The 23,632-nt window shown below is 43.6% G+C and overlaps 1 protein-coding gene across 2 annotated transcripts in view; it reads left to right on the top strand.

Annotated features, from left to right (window-relative positions):
* The window catches only part of KMT5B (lysine methyltransferase 5B), a 58,346-nt gene that overhangs the window by 4,495 nt on the left and 30,219 nt on the right, over window positions 1-23,632 (top strand). For both annotated transcript variants that reach the window (XM_018043198.1, XM_018043200.1), the window contains exon 2: window positions 16,535-16,770. In XM_018043198.1, coding sequence (XP_017898687.1) covers window positions 16,611-16,770 — 160 coding nt within the window. In that variant the 5' untranslated portion in view covers window positions 16,535-16,610. The remainder of the gene's footprint in view (window positions 1-16,534; window positions 16,771-23,632) is intronic.

Here is a 23,632-nt window from a genome sequence, read left to right as displayed (position 1 = left end):
ACTTTTTATTTGGAGGGAAAATGTATTTGCTGATGTGTCTTGGTGTAGGATATGGTTTTAATTGCAATAAAAAGCACACACTTAAATTCACTACTGTGTAAAGCTGGCCAGTGCACTTTAAATTGCAAGTATCAGGAGTTCTAACCATTAAACACAGTGATTTGAAAAGTAACTTTTTTCTTGGATAGACTGTCAACTTTGAAATCTTAAAAAACATACTCTGAAGCTCTTAAGTATGAAATGTGAATTGAACCCTGTGGTTTCGTGACCGAGCTCCATGGAACAAGCTGTACAAGAAAGGGTCCTAGTGAACAAGTCAGGAGTTCCACTGGGCTTAGGCAAGTTTCACAACTTTATTTAAATTCTGTCAACTCTACATTCCATTCCTCCCAACCCCCCTCCAAAACAAAACCCTTTACAAATCTGGTTTTATTTGAGTTCTTACTATAAGCCCTTTCCCCGTAATTTGGTGTTTCCTAGAAGATTAGACGGAGAAGGCAATGGCACCCCACTCCAGTACTCTTGCCTGGAAAATCCCATGGATGGAGGAGCCTGGTAGGCTGCATTCCATGGGGTCGCTAAGGGTAGGACACGACTGAGCGACTTCCCTTTCACTTTTCACTTTCATGCATTGGAGAAGGAAATGGCAACCCACTCCAGTGTTCTTGCCTGGAGAATCCCAGGGACGGGGGGAGCCTGGTGGGCTGCTGTCTATGGGGTCGCACAGAGTCAGACACACCTGAAGTGACTTAGCAGCAGCAGATTAGAAGTGTTGGTTGAGAGGAAATGGTCATATTTAACCAATATCTTAACTGTATTTTTCTACTAATGTGACTGGAGTTTGTCCAAATCAGATTACAGAAAGTCTGAGTAACTTTTCACTTACAAATGTATCTTATTTTATTCAACAGACACGTCCTCAAATTTTAGTCACGCACATCTTATTTAACTTACTTTACAGGGCTTTACTATTTTAAAAGTGTGGAATAGAGAGAATCCATCTGTACAGGAAAGACTCATTACTTTGTTTTTCTAAACCCACATTAATGTCTAGTTTAAAAATAAAAACACTTTTGATCCCCATGTTGCTCAGAGGCAGTGGATATATTGTCTTTATATAGTTGGTGATGGAAGCAGAACTGTTTGCGTTAATTCTAAAATATTCTCACAGAATGGAAAAAAAGTCACTGATTTCCATAGTCATTGATGCTCTGAATTATGTTTTGCTTTATGATTTTCCTCCCATTGGGTTGAAAGGCTCCTGGGGCCGCTGGAGGACTTTGGTCACTCGCTGCCTCTGTCTCCTGTGCCAGCCACATTGGGGGCTGGCAGCGTCTGCATGAGACGGACGCAGACGCAAGCACTGCACGGCCTTCTCTGAGGATGTGCATAATTTCATAGTATAGCTAGACAGACAGTCCCAGGGCTGGATGAAGGGCCACTGGAGTAAGAATCGATACCTGTGTTCCAGTCTGCTCCTCCTTATTTGTTTAAAGCATTAATGGAGCCAAGCCTTAGTTTCTTCATCTGTAAAATAGCTTAACATTAATCTCTGACACCACTTGCAGTTCTAAAGTATACTCTGTTACACTTAATCACCACCCATTTTCTCATTTCTAAGAGCTAACTTAGTCACTTTGCCATCTCTCCAATTGGTTTACATAGTCTTTCCTCCTTGTTTTGAAATATTATTAAGTTGATGGTACAGCTTACAATCAGGCTTCCCTGGTGGCCCAGTGGTAAAGAATCCTCCTGCAATGCAGGAGATGCAGGTTCAATTCCTGGGTCAGGAAGATCCCCTAGACAAGGAAGTGGCAACCCATTCCAGTATTCTTGCCAGGAAAATCCCACGAGGAGCCTGGTGAGCTACAGTCCATGGGGTTGCAAAGAGTCGGACATGGCTCAGCGAGGGCGCGCACAGCTTACAGTCAGTCGGGTTTTAGAATTTGGAGACAGGGATCCCAGAAGTTTGATTCTTAAGGTCTGTATGGCTCCCACCTCTCTGTGGCTCCTATTTGTCAATTGCATTTCTGCAGGATGTCCTATTTTCTGTATTATGAGAGCACACAGAGAAAAGAGCAAGTGATAAGCCTCTTTGTGGGTGATGCGCATGTGACTCCAGTCTGGAAGTAGTCCTCCCAGACTTAAGCCAGGACGCTCGAGTTCTAGACCCAGGCTTACTGTTTAAGGCACCTTGACTTGAGGAAGGCAACTTCATTCTGAGCTTCAGCCATCTCATTTGTAGTGATAATACCTGTCTCACCTAGCTCATAGTGTTGCCAATCTGGGGAACCCTTGTTAGGTTCCCCAGATTGAAACAAACAGCTGACTTGGGCGTCTTTATAGGAGCACCAGGTCTGTAGATCTCTGTGACACTAGGATTGCCTCTCGGGTCTAAGGCAGAAGAGCCCTTCAGGTGAAGGTGTTCTGCTTCTGTTCTGCTCTCTTCTGTCTGCTCATCAGATACCTGGCTTTCTCAGGCTTCCCTTTGGTTTTGCAAAGGTCCCCCGCTCCATAGTTGCCTTGTGCAGTTTCCCGAAAGCTGAAACTCTCGTGCGCCCTCTAGTGTTTCCTGGATGCAAGCAGTATTCCAGCACCACGAACAGTGCCTAGTGGCTCCGGGTAGTTTCTTGGTGAATACTGGATTGAGTTGATTCTCCGTCTGCAGAATGAGTCATTTTGTCTGTCTCATTTTTAACAAGGTTGGAATAGCTGATACAGTTTAACCTCTGAAGAGTATTTTCAGGAAAAGCCCTTATGTTGCATGTTGTGAAGGGATATGTATATTTGGCAAGAAAACCAACTTACTGTTAGGAAGATGGAACCCCCTCCCCTCACCCACCTGCTGAAGAGTAAAGGGGGCTGATCCTTCAGCCAGTAGATGCTGGAGCTAGAGAGGCCAGATACAAACCCGCTTCTCCCTTCCCCTCAAAAAAGAGACAGAAAGACACCTCATTCAGAGGAGGACTTAGACCAAGCCAGTTGCCTCAGAAAACATTTGTTTCTGGGTGTGAATAGACACCGGAGTGTCTTTGATCCAGAGAGGTGATTGGGCCTCTGTATTCGCGCTGTTTGGTGTCTCCTTCGTGATCCTCCAGTTGGAGGTTTGCCCCACGTTAGTCTCTCCTGTATCCTGCTTGTCTCCTTTATCGCTCTTACCAGAACTTACCGTTTCATACCTGCTTGTCTCTCATCTCATACTGCACTCTGAGCTCTGTGAAACCAGGAGCCATGTCTGTTTTGTTTTAGGGTCTTCCTCATCACCTATGTGGCAAAATATGTTTAAAATTTTGTTTGAGTCAGGCTTACATTGCTTTCTTGTATGGTCAAGAGTGTATATGTAGTCTTTTAACGTGGCTTTTTTTTTTTTTTCTCATTCTCTTAAGGCTTCCTCTTATTTGTGAAATGAGGGTGATAACAGTCATAAGTTATTGTATATTTTTAATGTTTTATGTTACAAATTGTGTTGTAGAATTTGCTATTTTATTTTATGTTTGTGAATATTAAAGACCTACTGTATATTGAAGGTACTGTGATAGGGATAAATGATACGATATATATGAAGTTATTGGCACAGTTGTCGGATCATAGTGCGAGCAGCCAGGTGGCCCCTGTGGCGCTCAGCTCCCCGCTCGTGTCTGAGCGGACGCTCGCTCAGCTGTGTGTCGGGCACCGGTGCGCACTGAGCAGCCCACACCCCCAAACACTATGAGTTGGGTGCTCCTGGGCAAGGCCTGTCTGCCTCTCAGGATGCCAGCGTGTGCTTCTGGCTTCTTTTCTTTTCTCTTCACTCCGCTTTTATTCCAGTGGCCGTGATAAAGCTCAGAAAGTCGTCTTTCTGGTGTCATGTGTTGGTAGCATATTACTTGTCGAGAAGTGGCAAGTCTGTGGCGTAGACAGCGTTGAATTGCTCGCCGAGCTGCAGGCTCCTGTCGCGCTGCCACCCGGCCGCGTCCAGCTCTCTGCGGCCCTGTGGACTGTGGCCCGCCAGGCTCCTGTGTGCATGGGATCCCTTCAGACCAGAAAACAGGAGTGCGGCACCGTTGATTACTCTCTTCACAGCCACTTGTCTCCTGAGTTTCAGCATCTTAGAATGCTGGGTACTGCCCCTCCCTCAAATTTAGCAAGTCCAGACTTTCTCATCTTTCCTGCAAATGTGTTCCTTCTTCAGTCCCTAATGCAGTTAATGGCCATCTTGCAGTCTCCCCAGCTAAAACTTGTGTCCCAACTAGAGACCTCTGACGTGAGTTCCTTTCTGTCCCTCAGCGCCCGTATCTGATTTCTCACTAAGTCTTGCCAAGCTTGTATTTGAAACATGAAACCTTTCCTCTCTTCCCATCTACTGCTACTCTTCGTTGCATTTAATTCTTTTAAGTGGTCTCTCTGCCCCCAGTCACATGCCTTTCCACTAGTGGGATACTTCTGTGAGTATAGTTGAGCATATTCTCTAGTCTTTCATCTGTATAACTGGGGGGGAAATAAAGTACCTACTTTACGGGGCATGACAGTTACATGATACAGTTAATTTAGGAAGCACTAGGTGAAAGGGAGGGCTTCCCTGGTGGCTCAGTGGTAAAGAATCCACCTGCCAACACAGGAGACAGGATTTGATCCCTGGGTTGGGAAGATCCCCCGGAGAAGGAAATGGCAACCCACTCCAGCATTCTTGCCTAAGAAATCCCATGGACAGAGAGTCTGGCTGGCCACAGTCCATGGGGTCACAAAGAGTTGGACACAGCTTAGTGACTAAACAACAGCAAGTGGATGGAGGAACTATTATTGTTTTAAGAAATGGAGTTGTAGTAAGAAAGATAATGTTTTATCAGATGTACAACAAAGTATGTTTATTCTGTTGTGTAAAAATATCTAGTTCCTCTGACTGTTAACTATGAGGTATATTCAGTGATGTTTAATGATACATTGGTGCCGGAAGTCACACTCCTCCTCTTCAGGAGCAGTAGGAAAAGCAGAGCTGATCTCAACTCTACCATAAATGAGCACCTTGCTTCTTTTCATTTTCTTGAAACTTTGTACTTTTTCTAATGGATGAGGTGGTGTGATTTTATTTTTTTCTTGTGGGGATTATGGTAGGATGAGGAACGGGGAACTTTTATTTGATTCTTGAAAGTTCTGTGAATGTATATCAGCATGCCTGGTCTTCTCTGTTTCTTCCTTAGTTACATGAAAAGAGGAGATACTTGGAGACCTTTATTGTATTAGCAGTTTCTGCTCATTTAATCCTTGTGCCGGACTTCTCTTCCTTTTACTAATGAGACATTAGCGAGGTTGAGTGACTTCTCCATGGTCACATTGCTGGAGAGTAATGAATGGAGCCAGGGTGGGCCCCGGGTGCTCTGCGCCCTCCCGAGCCACAGCCCGCCCCGGGGTGTGCGCTGCCCTCTGCCCAGTCTTACACCCGGCAGACTCAGTCTTGGGCCAAGACTCGGATTCAGCCCAGGATTCACGTTTTTTATTTTTCTCACCCTTGTCTTTGCCCATAAGAATTGATGATTCTTTGTTCTACTTCTCTCAGAGCTTCTCGGGAACTGTGGACTGTGCTTACAGGGTCTTGCCACTAGGTGTCATCTGTTGATAGAAGAGTAAAATGCAGTTTGGGTCCCAGAGAGGAGGGTAACAAAGGAAGCGTCCTTGATTTTGTTTATGGACACTCCTAGGTGAGCAGGTGGAGCAAATGTGGAGAAAATAGGGAAGGAGATTGGGGCAGAACTTCCCTCGGCAACCACATCAGCTAAAACCTTTATTTTAGAGATAGCTGCCGAGACAGTTGGAGGCACAAATCTTTCTTACATAGAATCCTTTGTTGTGATACATACTGGTGTACTTATGGTGTACGTAAATAAGGTGCTTTGAAGCAGTATTTTCTGTAATGAGGAGTTTTACATGCTCAGCTGTAGATCAGTGTAAGTGTTGTAAACATCTGATTGTAGACCTACCAGTGGTGGCTCTTTTGCTGTTTAAAATGGTCTGCTAAATGAAAAATTTAACAGTTTTAATTTTCACCTCTTGTTGTAAACATATATAAATATGTAATGTTCAGTATGATGCTTCTAAGGAAGGTCTTGGTTAACAGTGCATGAGTAATTCGATGTTTAGTTGAGACACCAGTTGTATCTTCACAATCCATACAGCTCTCTCTGTAGCTATGTTGATACCTGCAGTTGAAGGGGGAAATGATTCTTAAAAATGTATTTTAACAACTGTTTAAAGGTGCTTAACATCTCCTCTAATGTGTTGGAATTTCATGCCTTTCTGGAGTCTAGCTGGAATGTATGTACACTTCGGTTTACCTTTTCACGGTCTCCATATTGCTTTCCTGGGTGTTCTGTAAAATACCGCAGAGGTGGTGGCTTGTAACAGCAGACTCATCTTCTCTCACAGCTCCAGTGGACCGGAGTTAGGGGCTGGGCGGGGCTCCCTCCAGAAGCTCTCAGAGAGCCTTGTTCTTGGCCTCCCCCAGTGTCTGGTGTCCGTGCGTTCCTTTGCTTGTGGCTGCCTCTCTCCAGTCTTTTCGTCATCTTCTCAAAGTGTATATGGTGTCAAATCTCCCTCTGCCCTTCCCTTTTAAGATCACTTGTGATGACATTTACGGCCCACCAGGATAATCTCTTTCATCTCAAAAATCTGATTTAATCATATCTCCAAAGACCTCTTTGCTTGTAAATTAACATTCACAGGTTCCAGATTAAGACATGATAGCTATCTTTGGCAACCATTTTCCAGCCTCCTTTCGAGAAGTTTTTGCAGCCAGTAACTTGGTTCCGTTCCTGGGTTGGGAAGATCCCCCGGAGAAGGGAACGGCTACCCACTCCAGTGTTTTTGCCCAGAGAGTCCCATGGACAGAGGAGCCTGGTGGGCTACAGTCCATGGGGTCACAAAGAGTCGAACACGACTGAGTGACTTTGACTCCACTAGCAGGATTAGTGACGCCATCTCTAGCTATCCTTTTATCCTGACCAGGTGGCTGGAGTATTATTGTGCATTGGTGGGGAACTGCTGTCTTCAGGCACCATCCTCTTGCTGGTGTGAGTGGGGTTTCGCCTCCTGAGACTGCTTGAGAAAGCTGTTGAGTTGACTGAAGCAAGATGCATATGAGTTTGTACAAAAGCTGGAAGAGAAAAGCAGAAATGATACTTTTTTAATAGCTCTTTTACAAGCGTAAAGACCCGTTCTTTGCTCTGAAGTTTGGTGTTAGATGCCCGGTGAGCACGGAATCTGCGTGACAACTCCGGATTTGGAGCAGCGCCCTGCCCTAGGTGAGGGCTTGCTGCTGAATTTAAGAGAATAATCATCCCTGAGATTTCTAGCACTACCACTGGTTGAACTCTGACAGGTCATCTGAATTCTTGAGATTTTTTTTCTGGCAGTGTTTACAGGAGCAAGTTTTAAGGTTACAGGTGTGGCAGCTTTCCTGGTAGTTTTCTAACAAATTGGCAATGCACAGTTACCCTGACCAACTGCGTTAAAGTCTGAACAGTGGAGTAGTAGTGATCCCAGATGCTTCTGGTGGCTTTGCGAGGCTTCAGCTGGTCTCATTGCGTGAATCATTACTGGAGGACTCTGTGGAACCTCAGCTACATGTTGGATGTGAGTGAGTTTGGAATGGCCGTTGACAAAGACTGGCAGGAGTTCTTCGGTCCGTATGTTATAGAGTCCTGTTGTCATTTCAGACTTGAAAGAACGGATGAGCTATATGTAGCAGTTAGGGTTGTGACTGGAAAGGGGGTACGGTACGCGTGGGCCTGTGCCGTGCTGGGCCTTGTGACGGGTTCCAGTGATGTGAAGGTGTGCCTCACCTTGGGTGCGCTGTGTGGGAGAGGCAGGCGTCATCAAGGACCGCAAGAAGAAGTGAGTACGGTTGTGATAAGCACCGTGAAGGAGAACCGCGAAAGCACGTATCGGGCAGTCTGCTGGGCGCGCTGACGGCAGAGCCGGGGTGTGCTCTTTGTTCTTTTGGGGTGCGTGTCTGTTTGCTGTTTCATCTTTGGACCGTGCTTTCTTTCATTTCTATGCCTTTAATTTGTGTTTGTCTTCTTGTGCTTATTTGAAATATAAAGCTCCTGGAAGTCTGGCGTTGTGACAGTGTGAGCATCAGAGTCCACAAGCACTGAAAACTTGTAGGATTTCAGTGACATTTTTTCACTTCCCATTTGCCTAGAAGTCTGGTTTTAATTGCTGTGAGTAAAGGTTTAGAAATTGGCTTTAACTTACATACACATGGATGATGCAGAAGGATTTTTGTGAGATCTGTTTTATTTTCCTTTTTATACTTACTCTTTATTACAAAAGTAGTGTATGCTCATTTTGAAAAGTCAAACCTTTTGAAGAATATATCATATAACAGTCAAAAAATTGTTCATAATCTCTTTCTCCAAAATAAGACTGTTAACTGTTTGGTGTATTGAATTGTTTTCTTAGCAAATTGTAACTGAATCACTTGAAAAATGTTTGTTCTGCTTTTTCTCAATAAAGATTTTCAAAAGTCCTCTAGCAAGCTAGAGCCTGCTTTTAAAAACGTGTCAACTTTTTCGTTTCAGCCACTTGGGAAATTGTTTCCTTGTCAGTGGATAATTTCTCTAAGATAAACTACCTTCAGACAAGTTCAGTTAGAAACTGGTTAGAGAGTTATTGGTGATGTTACCAGAATTGTGTCAAAATTTTTGGTAGTCTTTCAGAATTGATGTTTTCATTTTTATAACAGATTTTTAAAAATCCCGATTTGTATTTAGGATACTCAATGAAGAATTCCTGTCCAGAAGTTTTAAGTGAAAAAGAACTGAAACTAGAGTTTTCAGAAATGAGCAGCTGAGTTCAAAGGCACGAACAGTTTTGGTCCTTGTGAGTGTGCATAAAGGACACTCTCACAGTGGGAGTCTGGAAGCATGTTGGCATTTGCTGAGGGTCCCTCACTGGACACACTGTCTGTGAAGCAACTCGGTGCTTTCTTTGGAAACTTGAATTTCAAGTATTAGGCGGAGTGGGCTGTTTGTTTTTTTCCAATTATAAAGAAATAGGTTCACTGTAAATGTTTTGGGGAAAAGTCTTTTTTATATTAATCCTGTTCCCCCAAAACAGCCATTGCTGTCTGTTGGTGATTTGGAATTCATGATGGGGGGGTGTGTGTGCGCGTGCTTTTTACCTTAGTGGTATTAAAATGTGATCAAACTTTCCTCTTTAAACACAACTCTAAATAATTCTTTATATGCTTTCCTCTTTAAATGCATCTCTTGTTTTAGCAGTTTTCTGGTGTGTTTTGTATCATCATGAGTGGTATGCCCTTTTCTTTACATTTGAATTCTCCAGGTCAGAATACTTTCCCTTCTCCAGGGGCTCTTCCCAACCCAGGGATTGAACCCCGGTCTCCTGCACTGCGGAGAAGGCAATGGCACCCCACTCCAGTACTCTTGCCTGGAGAATCCCGGGGACAGCGGAGCGTGGTGGGCTGCCGTCTGTGGGGTTGCACAGAGTCGGACATGACTGAAGCGACTTAGCAGCAGCAGCAGCTCCTGCACTGCGGGTGGATTCTTGACCAGCTGAGCTACAAGGGAAGCCCTTTACATTTGACAGTAGAATCTGAAGCACGGGCATCCTTCCCCACCTGCACTGGTCCAGTGAGCCCCTTCCTGTTGCTTCAGTGTCAGGTAAACGCCCCTGTGAGCTTCCCTGGTGACTTAGTGGTAAAGAACCCACCTGCCAATGCAGGAGATTCGAGTTCAATCCCTGGTTGGGGAAGATCCCCTGGAGGAGGAAAGCAAGCCACTCCATTATTCTTGCTGGGAAATCCCATGGACAGAGGAGCCTGAATAACGACAAGAAGAAACCCCAGGGGCGGGTAGGGGTAAGGGAGGGTGTCCCGTCCCAGAGCACACTGACAGCTGCCCAGTTGTGTCCCTTTTGTGACACCTGTAAAAACGGGGCAGAGCCTTGTACAGACACTTTGGAATTCCTTCCATCAGCATACTGGTGATTTTAGTCCCTTCCTGATAACTAGTAAATCTGCTCATTTAAAAACAACAGAACAAAGATCCTTAGAAACTCTCAAAGCATGCTGGTCTCAAATTGACCTATTCCCACCCTCTCAGTGTTACAGATATCTTTTCTGGTACCTGAAATTTAGACTTTCTTTCTCTTATTTTAAACAAATGAAAAGACCTTAGGATTCTCTTTACTCATGATTCTTTATATTCCTTTCTGCCATCTAGTTCTTTCCCCATGAGCTCATGTTTCAAGACATCATGTCCATTTCAGAGGTTCTTTGTCCTTTCCAAAAGAGGCTCACAGCGGCCCGGACCCTCAGAGATCTGCCTGATGAGCCCCGCAGCCTGTGCCCAGCCAGGCCTCCTTCCTGAAACGCGGGTCCCTGATTCACTCTTGCTTCGCCTCCTTCCTTACTCTTTGCTCCTCCTGGTGTCCTCAGCTGCTGTTCCATCATCTGGAGCTCTAAATACCTGGGCCCCCTTGGCCCTTGACTTCTTTCCTCTGTACTTCCTCCCTAGGAGATTTCACTTGGTCCTGTGGTTTGACCTCTCACTAGTCCCCAGTTCCCAAGTGTGTACATCCAGCCTGGACCTGACCTCCAGGGCCTTGTGTCCGGCTGCCTAGACCTCTCTGCTTGGACTCTTTTTAACAGATACCTCAAACACAACCAAACCAAACTCCTTCCCCCCCAGCCCCTACCAAAACCTGACCTTCCTGTGGTCTTGAAGTGAAGTCGCTCAGTCGTGTCCGACTCTTTGCAACCCCGTGGACTGTAGCCCACCAGGCTCCGCCATCCATGGGATTTCCGGGCAAGAATACTGGAGTGGGTTGCCATTTCCTTCTCTAGGAATCACCTGAAGAGACTTTAAAAGCGCGGGTTGGGGCGTGGCTGGGGGAGGTTCCAGCAGGGTGTTTAAGTCTCTGCAGGTGATGGCTTACATGCAGTGAACACGGGCAGCACCTATTTCACGCCGTCCACGAAGTGCCCCGGCCCCTCAGCCCCTAGGCTCACCTCCCACAGACCCCCGACTCACAGGAACATGTTCCCAGGGCAGAGGGGTGGGGAAAAACAGCCCCCCAGTCACCTCCATAACTTCTGAGTCCCTTCTTCCATTTGCAAGCATATCTGAGACCTCTTTCTTCCACGCAGTGTTAGCAAATCCTGTTTGTCAGCAAAACCTTCTGAAAGGACCCCTGAGCTCAACCCCTTCTCCCCCGCTCTGCTACTGCGGGCCACCAGTATCCATCTCTCCTCTCATTTATTGCTGTGGTCTCTTAACTGCTTTTTCTCTCGTCCTCCCAGATTATTAGTTGCTTAATTAGTGCTGCTCCTCTTCATAAGAGCAGCCAGCAGAGGCCTTTACCACTCAGCTCCCATCCCTACTGTTTTCTCACTGAGAGTTAATGCCTAGGTCTCAGCCAGGGTTTGGAGGCCCCCTGTCAACACTGTTTTTTCTGGGAACCTCCCTGGCCTGCCTCCTGCCCTCTGGCCGCCTCCTTTGCCCCAGCTGCACGGGGCTCTGCTGGGCCTTCCTCCCCCAGTTTTGTACCTGCCCTTTGCCTGTGCTCGCTCTCCAGTGCTCCCCGGTGCTTTTCCCTGCCCCACCTGGGTTGCACCTAAAACACCCCCTGCCACTTAGAAATGGTTTTATTTTCTCCAAGATGCTGGCGTTTATTTGCTAATTTGTCATTTTCCGGAGCTTTCTTCATTAGAATTTAAGCACAGATGAGGGCAGAAGCCTTGTTTGCTGCGTCCTCAGTGACTGGAGTGTAGTAGATGTAATAATTTTCATGATTTTTTAATTGGGAAATCAACAGAGTGATTTGTAACTTGTTAGGCCATTTAAAGTATAGCCAGTACTCCTTTCTTAAAATTTTTTTTCTGCCAATTTTGAGATAAATTTGAGGTGATTTTAACTTCTAAATACAGCTCAGATACTGTCAACCAAGTCAAGACCATGGTAGTATTTCCATGTGAGCCAGCTGGGTTCCAGGCCAGAGAGACTGCACCCTTCCTCTGTTGGGAGGGGGAGCCACCCCGTGTCTTGAGCTCCTGTTTCTCCTATGAAAATACCTACCTGTGTTAGCTTTTCACATTCCATCTCCACCTTTAATATGAAAGTGTTCTTCCAGCTCATCGTCCTGGGGGAAAGATCATGCCAACAAGAGCAGATCCTGTACTCATGAGGGCAGAGCAGACGATGACCTGATGATTAGTAGAGGGTATGTTTATTTTGAGCTAAAATTTTATACATAGCTCCCAATCTGCTAGCTTTACTAAAACTGCTTTCACAGAATATTCATCGTGAGCTGAAGTCTTTTGCTGTAACGATAGCTGCTGTTGCCCAGACGAGTGGAGAGTGTTGGCGCCTCTGCTGGAGTATGGGGCCCACCCAGACATCCCTGCAGCGTGTCCATCCAGTGGAATTCAGCCACGTCTTCTGATTGACAGAGTGCTTTGGGTCCTTCAGTTCAAATAAAATAGTATCAATTGACTGCAATATACTTGAGACACCCCGGATTATGCATTTGCTCCTTTTTTTTGGTCATTAACCTACATTTAATTGAAATTATGTGTAAGTTAGAGTGGATCTCAGTCTGTTCTCCATGAACTGAGTTAGAGTGTACTACTAAAATGATTTATTGGTGAACTTTCTGAATTCTTGGGAGAAATTGGGTTGATAGGTATAATTTCCTCAAAATTTTTTATTCTTTAATTTTCCCTAAAAATTTGACATCTATTCTTTGCCCTGGTAGATGAACAAGTAACTTAGAAAAGTAGTTCAGACCCTGGAGTTGCATCAGAATCACCTGGAGGGCTTATTAAAGCACAGATTGCTGGGCGTTGTCCCAGGTTTTCTGCTTTTTTCCTCTGACTGGGAGCTTGGTTGGGGCTGAAGGGTTCTCTGGGGAGGTGATTTGCTCTTTCTTTTGTCTCTTAATTCTGTCTAAAGCCACGTTCCTCTTTTTTATTCCATATAGTTACCTTTTATATCATTGAGGAGTATTAGGACTCCTAAAAGAGGCTTAAAAACACATTCTTTCATCATTGTCTGTAGGTCCTGTGTTACCAATATACGTAGACATTCTTGAGATGAACTTCCTTACTGTTTTCTCTGGAGGTACAGAGTCGGGGGTGGACCTGAAAGCACTGTGGTAGGTGCGCGGGAGGTTGCTGGTGATGAGAGCTGTGCCGCCTGTGCCAGCCCTGCTCCAGCTGCCAGTGCCAGCACAGGCACCTTGAGGAAGAAGAGAGCTGGCGGTGAGGTTATAACTTACAGTCCAAAAAATACGGACGTGGCAGTTCCTGTGAGGTGGCTTAGATCACAGCCTAATTTATTCTTTCATCAGTTGAGTACCTTTGATCTACTTTGTGCTATGCTAAGGAAAAGAAAAGTACGTTCCTGACTTCAGGAACCCTCAGTCCCTTAAGGAGGCAGGCTGCTGCTGTTGTTCATAACCCCATGGACTGTAGCACGCCAGGCTTCCCGGTCCTTCATTGTCTCCTGGAATCTGCTCAGATTAATGTCCATTCAGTCGGCAGTGCCATCCAACCGTCATCCTCTGTTGTCCCTTTCTCTCCCTGCCCTCAGTCTTTCCCAGCATCAGAGTCTCTTCTGATGAGTTGGCTCTTCTCATCAGGTGGTCAGAGTATTGGAGCTTTAGGTTCAGTATCAGTTCCTCCGGTGAATAATCAGGGTTGATTTCCTTTAGGCTTGACTGGTTTGATCTCCTTGCAGTCCAGGGGACTCTCAAGAGTCTTCTCCAACACCACAGTTCAAAAGCATCAGTTCTTCAGTGCTCAGCCTTCTTGATAGTTCACATTCGTGAACTCTGACATTTGTACGTGACTAGTGGGAAAAGTGTATTTTGACTGTACAGACCTTTGTCGCGGAAGGTCTGCTTTTTAATATGGTGTGTGGGTTTGTCATAGCTTTTTTTCCCAGGAGCAAGCGTCTTTTAATTTCATGGCTGCAGTTATTGTCCTCAGTGATTTTGGATTCCAAGAAAATAAAATCTGTCTTTGCTTCCACTTGTTCCCCTTCTCGTTGCCATGAGGTGATTCGACCGGATGCCATGATCTTAGTTTTCTGGATATTGAGCTTTAAGCTTGTTTTTTCACTCTCCTCTTTCACCCTCATCAAGAGGCCCTTTAATTTCTCTTTACTTTCTGCCATTAGAGTGTTATCATCTGTGTGTATCTGAGATATTTGATATCAAATATTATTGATATTTCTCCTGGCGGTCTTGATTCCAGCTTGTAATTCATCCAGCCCAGCATTTCACACAATGTACTCTGCATTGAAGTTAAATAAGCAGGGAGACCATGTTTAGCCTTGACATATTCCTTTCCCAGTTTTGAAACCAGTCCATTGTTCCATGTCTGGTTCTAACTATTGCTTCTTGACCTGCATACTGGTTTCTCAGGAAATAGGTAGGTAAGGTGGTCTGGTATTCCCATCTTTTTAAGAATTTTCCAGTTGTGATCCATACAGTCAGAGGCTTCAGGGTGTCAGTGATGCAGAAGTAGATGTTTTCCTGCAATTCCCTTGCTTTTTCTGTGATCCGGCGGATGTTGGCAATTTGATCTCTGTTTCCTCTGCCTTTTCTAAATCCAGCTTGTACATCTGTAAGTTCTTGGCTCGCTTACTGGTAAAGCCTAGCTTGAAGGGTTTTGAGCATTACCTTGCCAGCATGTGAGATGAGCATGAGTTTAAGGTGGTTTGAACTTTCTGTGGCATTGCCTTTCTTTGGGCTTGGAATGAAAACTGACTTTTTCCGGTCCTATGGTCACTGCTGAGTTTTCTAAATCTGCTGGCACATTGAGTACAGCTCTTTAACAGCATCATCTTTTAGGATTTGAAATAACTCAGCTGGAATTCCATCATCTCCGCTAGCTTTGGAGGTGACAGACAGGCCTCCACTATAAGGTGACTTACGGGCTTTCACCCAGTTTTATAGTAGGGTGTCTATCTGGATTTGGGGATGAAGGTCAAGGAAGACTTCCTGGAACATGTAGGAATTAGACAAAAAGACCAGTTGTCTAAGTGTAAGTATAAGATATTCCATCATTGCTAGGAGATACTGTTTTATTTAATAAAGTATATTAGTTCGAAAACATTTAGCTTGTAACTGGTATATCAGTATTTTACTTGCCTTTACCTATTTAAGCTGCGGCATTTTTCTAGGTTTAGTGAAGCCCACAGGAAGAATCAAAAGATCAGTACAGTAAGAGCTGTAGACTAATTGAATTTAATTAGTGAAGGAACTAAGAGAAAATACATCTTTGAGAACAATTTAAAAGTATTCTTGATATGGATCAGCTGATTTTTACCTTCTTATATCTAAGCATGTTGCTCTAACACACATTCTACCTCGCTGAGTTCACACAGAATTCCTGTTGATGTCAGAGAGACTGGAGGTCAAGTAAAAATTAATATTTCGTATTTGTGTTGGGTATCAGTAATTATCTCCAGCTCTACATTTCTGGGAGTTCTTCAGAATGATTTATCGTGTACTTTTCTGTGTGTTTGGGGAAAGTGAGGGAAGATGCCCTTTGCTGGAGTGAGAGACCTTTCGGCAGCAGTGCTGGGCTCCTCTCTGGACACTGCTGCAGGCTGGCTGTGCGCCTTGGGTGTGCTGCCTCAGTTCCCTCTGCACGTTGAAAGAGTTGTGCTGAAATCCGAAAATTCCCTCAGCTCTGTTGTTGTATTTTCCTTTCCTTGAGCCTTTTTAGTTTGACTTAATGAGGTGATGACATGGACATCCTCGCTTATTTCACTACCAGCAAACGCCATCTATTATACCTTCTTTTCCATAGGTTCTTACATATGATAAGCATCACTCACTGTCCTAGTAATTTTGCCCCTAAATTCAGCCATTTAAAATTCAGATAGGGAAACCACTGTACTAGCAAATATAATTTCAGTTCTTGTTGCCAATGTAAAGAAAGCTAAGGCAGGTATTTCATGATGAGCAGTATTTTGATATTTGAATGTTGGTCTCTTAAATACCCTTAATACTGATTTCAGACTAACAAAACTCTTGTGGAGAAAGCTTAACTTAGATGCCTTTTCTTCAGCTCCTCAAAAAGAGAAGAAGCAATTTTTCTTGTAGTTTATTCACAGAGTTAATACAGTTTTCCAAAACTTGTAGTTTGAGCTAGTTATTGATGTCTAGCTATACCTAGATATCACAGTAATGGGAAGCAAAGATGATTCTTATTGGTAACTGAGAGATAACTATTTATTGAACACTTACTAGTTACCGGTCGCTGTTAGCACAAGCAGTGAGCAGGGCGGAGTGAGTCTGGGGGCTCTGTAGGCCTCAGCGTGATGGAAGGAGGGAGGGCCAGGACAGTCTGTGAAGAGTGGAAGCATGGATTGTGCAGCTACTTTTACTGCGCTGAAAGTTGCTCAGGGGTCTGTGCAGCATGGTCTTTTACTGCTCTGAAAGTTGCTCAGGGGTCTGTGCAGCGCGGTCTTCTATGTACTTACCTCCCCGTTTTACTCTGTTTTTCATGTTCTGTTTCTGTCAGGAGAGAACGTTGAAATTATTCTCTAAGCTATTTGAAGAGAGTGACTAAATGCACCTGGGTCAGGCTGCCTGTGGGTATGAAGTGGTTGGGAGAATCCAAGAACATGGTGGTGAATGGCAGGAGACATGGAGGCAAGTTGTCTAACGACCATCAGCAGAATCAAGCAAAAGTACAGCACACGGGGAAGGACAGCGTGAAGGCTGGCAGAAACGCAGGCGAGAGGAGGTCGAGCAGATGTATGTACACCTCAACTGTCGCTCTTTTAATTGTGGTATGGGGCAGGAATTCTTTCCAGTTTGCCATGTATATTCTCTTCTCAATTAACAGTATGGTTCTTTTACTCTTTCACAGTTGTGTCAACTTTTATTCTCATCAAACATTGTGTACAACTCAAATTTAATTCTTAATATACTGTTTTTGTATCCATAACTATATATTTTGTAGAATTTATACCTGAATGGTTGCTTTGTTCTATTAAAAATGTTAAAAGACTGCTATTAAATTTCTTTTAATTTTAAACTGTTTTTTTATGTTTGATGTAAGTATAAGTATGTATTTCTTTGAAAACTTGTAGAGTGGTATGAATGATAAAGTCAGCCCTCATTACATGTTAAAATTGTCACTGTTTCTTCTGCTTATTTACGATGAATATCCTAATAGAGAAGGACTGTTGACAATGAATTACTTTTTTATCTCAGTATCTTTGGGTTGATAATGAGGCTACATATTGAGAGTTCAAGAAAGTGTAGATTTGATCCATGTTTCAGAGCTCTTTTAGGAGTAGTAAATTGCCCCAGGATGAATGTAAACCTGTGACGACGAACAGCATTACACTGGATGTTATTGGGCAAGAATGGTGCAGAAAGAGTGTTAGTGGTGAGGAGATGCATCATCTTAGATTAAAGACTTTAGTGACTTCATCTAACACCAGAACCACAGAATACATGGAGCAAACACTCACAAAGCCGAAGGGAGGAATAGACGATTCGGCAATAATGTGGGACTTCAGTTCCCCACTTTCAATAATGCATAGAACGGATAAGCAGAAGATGAAGGAAAGAAGACTCAAACAGTACTCTAAACCAGCTGTTCCTGACAGACCTCTATAGAACACTCCACTTAACAGGAGCAGAACACACATTCTTTTCAAGTGGACGTGAAGCGTTCAGGATAGACCGTAGACTAGGCCATACTTTAAGCCTCAGTAAATTAAAAGGATTGAAATCATACAATATATGTTCTGACCAGAGTGGAGTAAGATTAGAAATGAATAACGGAAACCTGGGAAGTACACAAATATGTGGAAATTAACTCACTCCTAAATAACCAGTGGATTAGAGAAGAAATCAGAAGGGAAATAAGTAAATAGTTTGAGACGATTGAAAATGAAGATACAACATACCAAAAACTTACGGAATGCAGCGAAAGCAGTGCCTGAGGGAAATTATAGTTGTGAACACCTGTATTTTAAAAAGAAGGAATCAATCAATAATCTAACCTTTTACCTTAAAACACCAGAAAAAGAGCAAAACTAAACCCAAAGCAGGAAGAAGGAAGGATATAGAGTAGAAATTAACAAAATAGAAATCAGAGAAAATGAACAAAGCTCAAGAAGTTCATTCTTTGAAAAGATCAACAAGAATTGGCAAACCTTTAAGCAGGATTGATTAAGAAAAAGAGAAGACTGAAGAATCAACAGCAGAAGGGACATTACTGTTGTTGTTCAGTTATTAAGTCATGTCCAGCTCTCTGCTACTCCACGGACTGTAGCACAGCAGCCTTCCCTGTCCTTCACTGTCTCATGGATTTTGCTCAGACTCATGTCCATTGAGTCAGTGATGCCATCCAACCATCTCATCCTCTGCTGCCACTCTTTCCTCCTGCTCTCAACCTTTCCCAGGGTCAGGGTCTTTTCCAGTGAGTCAGCTCTTTGCATCAAGTGGCCAAAGTATTGGAGCTTCAGCTTCAGCATCAATCCTTCCAATTAATATTTAGAGTTGATTTCCTTATGACTTTTTTTTTGCATTCCAGTCCCCTATAATGAAAAGGACATCTTTTTTGGGTGTTAGTTCTAAAAGATCTTGTAGGTCTTCATGAAACCATTCAACTTCAGTTTCTTCAGCGTTACTGGTTGGGGCATCGACTTGGATAACTGTGATATTGAATGGTTTGCTTTGGAGACGAACAGAGATCATTCTGTTGTTTTTGAGATTGCATCCAAGTACTGCATTTCGGACTCTTTTGTTGACCATGATGGCTACTCCATTTCGTCTGAGGGATTCCTGCCAGCAGTAGTAGGTATAATGGTCATCTGAGTTAAATTCACCCATTCCAGTTCATTTTAGTTCGCTGATTCCTAAAATGTCGACGTTCACCCTTGCCGTCTCTTGTTTGACCACTTCCAATTTGCCTTGATTCATGGACCTGACATTCCAGGTTCCTATGCAATATTGCTCTTCACAGCATCGGATCTTGCTTCTATCACCAGTCACATCCACAGCTGGGTATTGTTTTTGCTTTGGCTCCATCCATTCATTTCTTTCTGGAGTTATTTCTCCACTGATCTCCAGTAGCATGTTGGGCACCTAATGACCTGGGGAGTTCCTCTTTTTGGTATCCTATCATTTTGCCTTTTCCTATTGTTCATGGGGTTCTCAAGGCAAGAATACTGAAGTGGCTTGCCATCCCTTCTCCAGTGGACCACGTTCTGTCAGGCCTCTCCACCATGACCCGCCCGTCTTGGGTTGCCCCGCAGGCATGGCTTGGTTTCATTGAGTTAGACAAGGCTCTGGTCCTGGTGTGATTAGATTGACTAGTTTTCTGTGAGTATGGTTTCAGTGTGTCTGCCCTCTGATGCCCTCTTGCAACACTTACTATCTTACTTGGGTTTCTCTTACCTTGGCGTGGGGGTATCTCTTCACGGCTGCTCCAGCAAAGCACAGCCGCTGCTCCTTACCTTGGACGAGGGGTATCTCCTTACTGCCACCGTTCCTGACCTTCAACGTGGAATAGCTCCTCTAGGTCCTCCTGTGCCTGCGCAGCCAAAAACTAATAGAGTTTTGCCAAGAAAATGCACTGGTCATAGCAAACACCCTCTTCCAACAACACGAGAGAAGACTCTACACATGGACATCACCAGATGGTCAACACCGAAATCAGGTTGATTATATTCTTTGCAGCCAAAGATGGAGAAGCTCTATACAGTCAAAAACAACACCGGGAGCTGACTATGGCTCAGATCATGAACTCCTTATTGCCAAATTCAGACTTAAATTGAAGAAAGTAGGGAAAACCGTTAGACCATTCAGGTATGACCTAAATCAAATCCCTTATGATTATACAGTGGAAGTGGAAATAGATTTAAGGGTCTAGATCTGATAGATAAGAGTGCCTGATGAACTATGGAATGAGGTTTGTGACATTGTACAGGAGACAGGGATCAAGACCATCCCCATGGAAAAGAAATGCAAAAAAGCAAAATGGCTGTCTGGGGAGGCCTTACAAATAGCTGTGAAAAGAAGAGAGGCGAAAAGCAAAGGAGAAAAAGAAAGATATAAGCATCTGAATGCAGAGTTCCAAAGAATAGCAAGAAGAGATAAGAAAGCCTTCTTCAGCGATCAGTGCAAAGAAATAGAGGAAAAGAACAGAATGGGAAAGACTAGAGATCACTTCAAGAAAATTAGAAATACCAAGGGAACATTTCATGCAAAGATTGGCTCGATAAAGGACAGAAATGGTCTGGACCTAACAGAAGCAGAAGATATTAAGAAGAGGTGGCAAGAATACACGGAAGAACTGTACAAAAAAGATCTTCACGACCCAGATAATCATGATGATGTGATCACTCATCTAGAGCCAGACATCCTGGAATGTGAAGTCAAGTGGGCCTTAGAAAGCATCACTATGAACAAAGCTAGTGGAGGTGATGGAATTCCAGTTGAGCTGTTTCAAATCCTGAAAGATGATGCTATGAAAGTGCTGCACTCAATATGCCAGCAAGTTTGGAAAACTCAGCAGTGGCCACAGGACTGGAAAAGGTCAGTTTTCATTCCAGTTCCAAAGAAAGGCAATGCCAAAGAATGCTCAAACTACCGCACAATTGCACTCATCTCACATGCTAGTAAAGTAATGCTCAAAATTCTCCAAGCCAGACTTCAGCAGTACATGAACCGTGAACTCCCTGATGTTCAAGCTGGTTTTAGAAAAGGCAGAGGAACCAGAGATCAAATTGCCAACATCCACTGGATCATGGAAAAAGCAAGAGAGTTCCAGAAAAACATCTATTTCTGCTTCCTTGACTATGCCAAAGCCTTTGACTGTGTGGATCACAATAAACTGTGGAAAATTCTGAAAGAGATGGGAATACCAGGCCACCTGACCTGCCTCTTGAGAAATCTGTATGCAGGTCAAGAAGCAACAGTTAGAACTGGACATGGAACAACAGACTGGTTCCAAATAGGAAAAGGAGTACGTCAAGGCTGTATATTGTCCCCCTGCTTATTTAACTTCTATGCAGAGTACATCATGAGAAACGCTGGACTGGAAGAAACACAAGGTGGAATCAAGATGGCCGGGAGAAATATCAATAACCTCAGATATGCAGATGATACCACCCTTACGGCAGAAAGTGAAGAGCTAAAAAGCCTCTTGATGAAAGTGAAAGAGGAGAGTGAAAAAGTTGGCTTAAAGCTCAACATTCAGAAAACGAAGATCATGGCATCTGGTCCCATCACTTCATGGGAAATAGATGGGGAAACAGTAGAGACAGTGTCAGACTTTATTTTTTTGGGCTCCAAAATCACTGCAGATGGTGACTGCAGCCATGAAATTAAAAGACGTTTACTCCTTGGAAGAAAAGTTATGACCAACCTAGATAGTATATTCAAAAGCAGAGGCATTACTTTGCCAACTAAAGTCCATCTAGTCAAGGCTATGGTTTTTCCTGTGGTCATGTATGGATGTGAGAGTTGGACTGTGAAGAAGGCTGAGCGCTGAAGAATTGGTGCGTTTGAACTGTGGTGTTGGAGAAGACTCTTGAGGGTCCCTTGGACTGCAAAGAGATCCAACCAGTCCCTTCGAAGGAGATCAAGCCTGGGATTTCTTTGGAAGGAATGATGCTAAAGCTGAAGCTCCAGTACTTTGGCCACCTCATGCAAAGAGTTGACTCATTGGAAAAGACTCTGATGCTGGGAGGGATTGGGGGCAGGAGGAGAAGGGGACGACCCAGGATGAGATGGCTGGATCGCATCACTGACTCGATGGACGTGAGTCTGAGTGAACTCCAGGAGATGGTGATGGACAGGGAGGCCTGGTGTGCTGCAATTCATGGGGTCGCAAAGAGTCGGACACGACTGAGCAACTGAACTGAACTCCTTACGACTGGTTTGCTCTCCCTATAGTCCAAGGGACTCTCAAGAGTCTTCTCTAACACAACAATTTGAAAGGAACAATTCTTCTGGAGGCTGTGGGATTGACGGGTATTACTACTGCCTTAGCAAAATGTAAAGAATTAGACTACTATGAACAACTGTATACCAAGAAATAAAATAGCTAAGATTAAGTGAACAGATTTATAGAAAGTAATAAATTACTGAAACTGAATTAGAAAGAAATTTATACAAAATCTGAATAAACCTATAAAGCAAGTAAAGAAGATTGAATCAGTAAATTTAAAATAAAAAACAGAAAGCACTACCAGCACAGAAAAGGCCAGTATTATCCTTGTACCAGAGCCATCATGAGAAAAGGAGACCTGCAGACCAATGTCTCTAATAAATATGGATGCAGAAATCCTCAGTGAAATACTAGTCAGCCAGATCCAGCAACAGTTGAAGAGAGTTCTGTAGCATGCCCAAGTGGGATTTGTCCCAGGAATGCAAGGTTGGTTTAATGTCTGAGAATCAACTGATGTGATATCAATCATATCAATAGAATCAAGGACAAAAACCATACTATTATCCTAATAGATGTAGAAGAAGCATTTGACAAAATCCAACATCCTTTCAGGATAAAAACTCTCAGCAAACTAGGAATAGAAAGGGATTCTTCAACCTGATAATGCTTAATGTCATGTATAATGGTGGATGGTTTCTCCTGAGGTCAGGAACAAGACAGAAATTTATCTGTTCTCATCACTATCAGCATTGTACTAGAAGTTCTGACTATGGCAGTTAAGCAAGAAAATGAACTTAAAGGCATCTACATTGGAAAAGAAGTAAAACAATCTCTATTTGAAGATGACATGATTGTGTATATAGAAAGTCCTAAGGAATCCTCAAAAATATTAGAATAAATGAGTTCAGCAAAATTGCAGGATACAAGTATACAAAAATCAATTGTCTGTCTATACACTTTCAATAAAGAATCCAAAAATAAAAGTAACAGTTTCATTTATAATGGCATCAGAAACAGCAATAAATTTAACATAAAGTGTAAAACTTACACTCTGACAACTATAAAACCTTATTGAAAAGAAATTAAAGATCTAAGTAAATGGAAAGACATCCCATATTCATTGATTGACTTAATATTGTTAAGATGGTAATACTCCCCAGATGATGTACAGATTAACTGTGTGCTGTGCTCAGTCGCTCAGTCGTGGCCGACTCTTTGGGACCCCATGGACAGGCTCCTCTGTCCGTGGGATTCTCCAGGCAAGAATACTGGAGTGGGTTTCCATGCCCTCTTCTAGGGGGTCTTCTCAACCCAGGGATCGAACCCAGGTCTCCTGCATTGTAGATGGATTCTTTACTATATGAGCCACCAGGGAAGCCCAAGAATACTGGAGTGGGTAGCCTATCCCTTCTCCAGGGGATCTTCCCAACCCAGAAATCGAACCAGAGTCTCCTGCATTACAGGCAGATTCTTTACCAGCTGAGCTACCAGGGAAGCCCCACAGATTGAATGTAATCTCTATCAAAACCTCAACTGGCTTCTCTGTAGAAATTGACAGGCCCATCCTAGATCTCTTAAGAAAATTCAAGGGGCCTACAATAGCTAAAAGAGTCTTCAAAAAACTCAGACTTGAAAGATTCATACTTTTCAGTTCAGAGCTTACTACAAAGCTGCAGTAATCAAGATAGCATTATACTAGCATGT

This window comes from Capra hircus, chromosome 29, assembly GCF_001704415.2.
Source record: "Capra hircus breed San Clemente chromosome 29, ASM170441v1, whole genome shotgun sequence".
Classification (NCBI taxonomy): Eukaryota; Metazoa; Chordata; class Mammalia; order Artiodactyla; family Bovidae; genus Capra; species Capra hircus.
The sequence above is the reverse complement of the archived record's forward strand: the minus strand, read 5'-3'. Positions and strand labels throughout refer to the sequence as shown.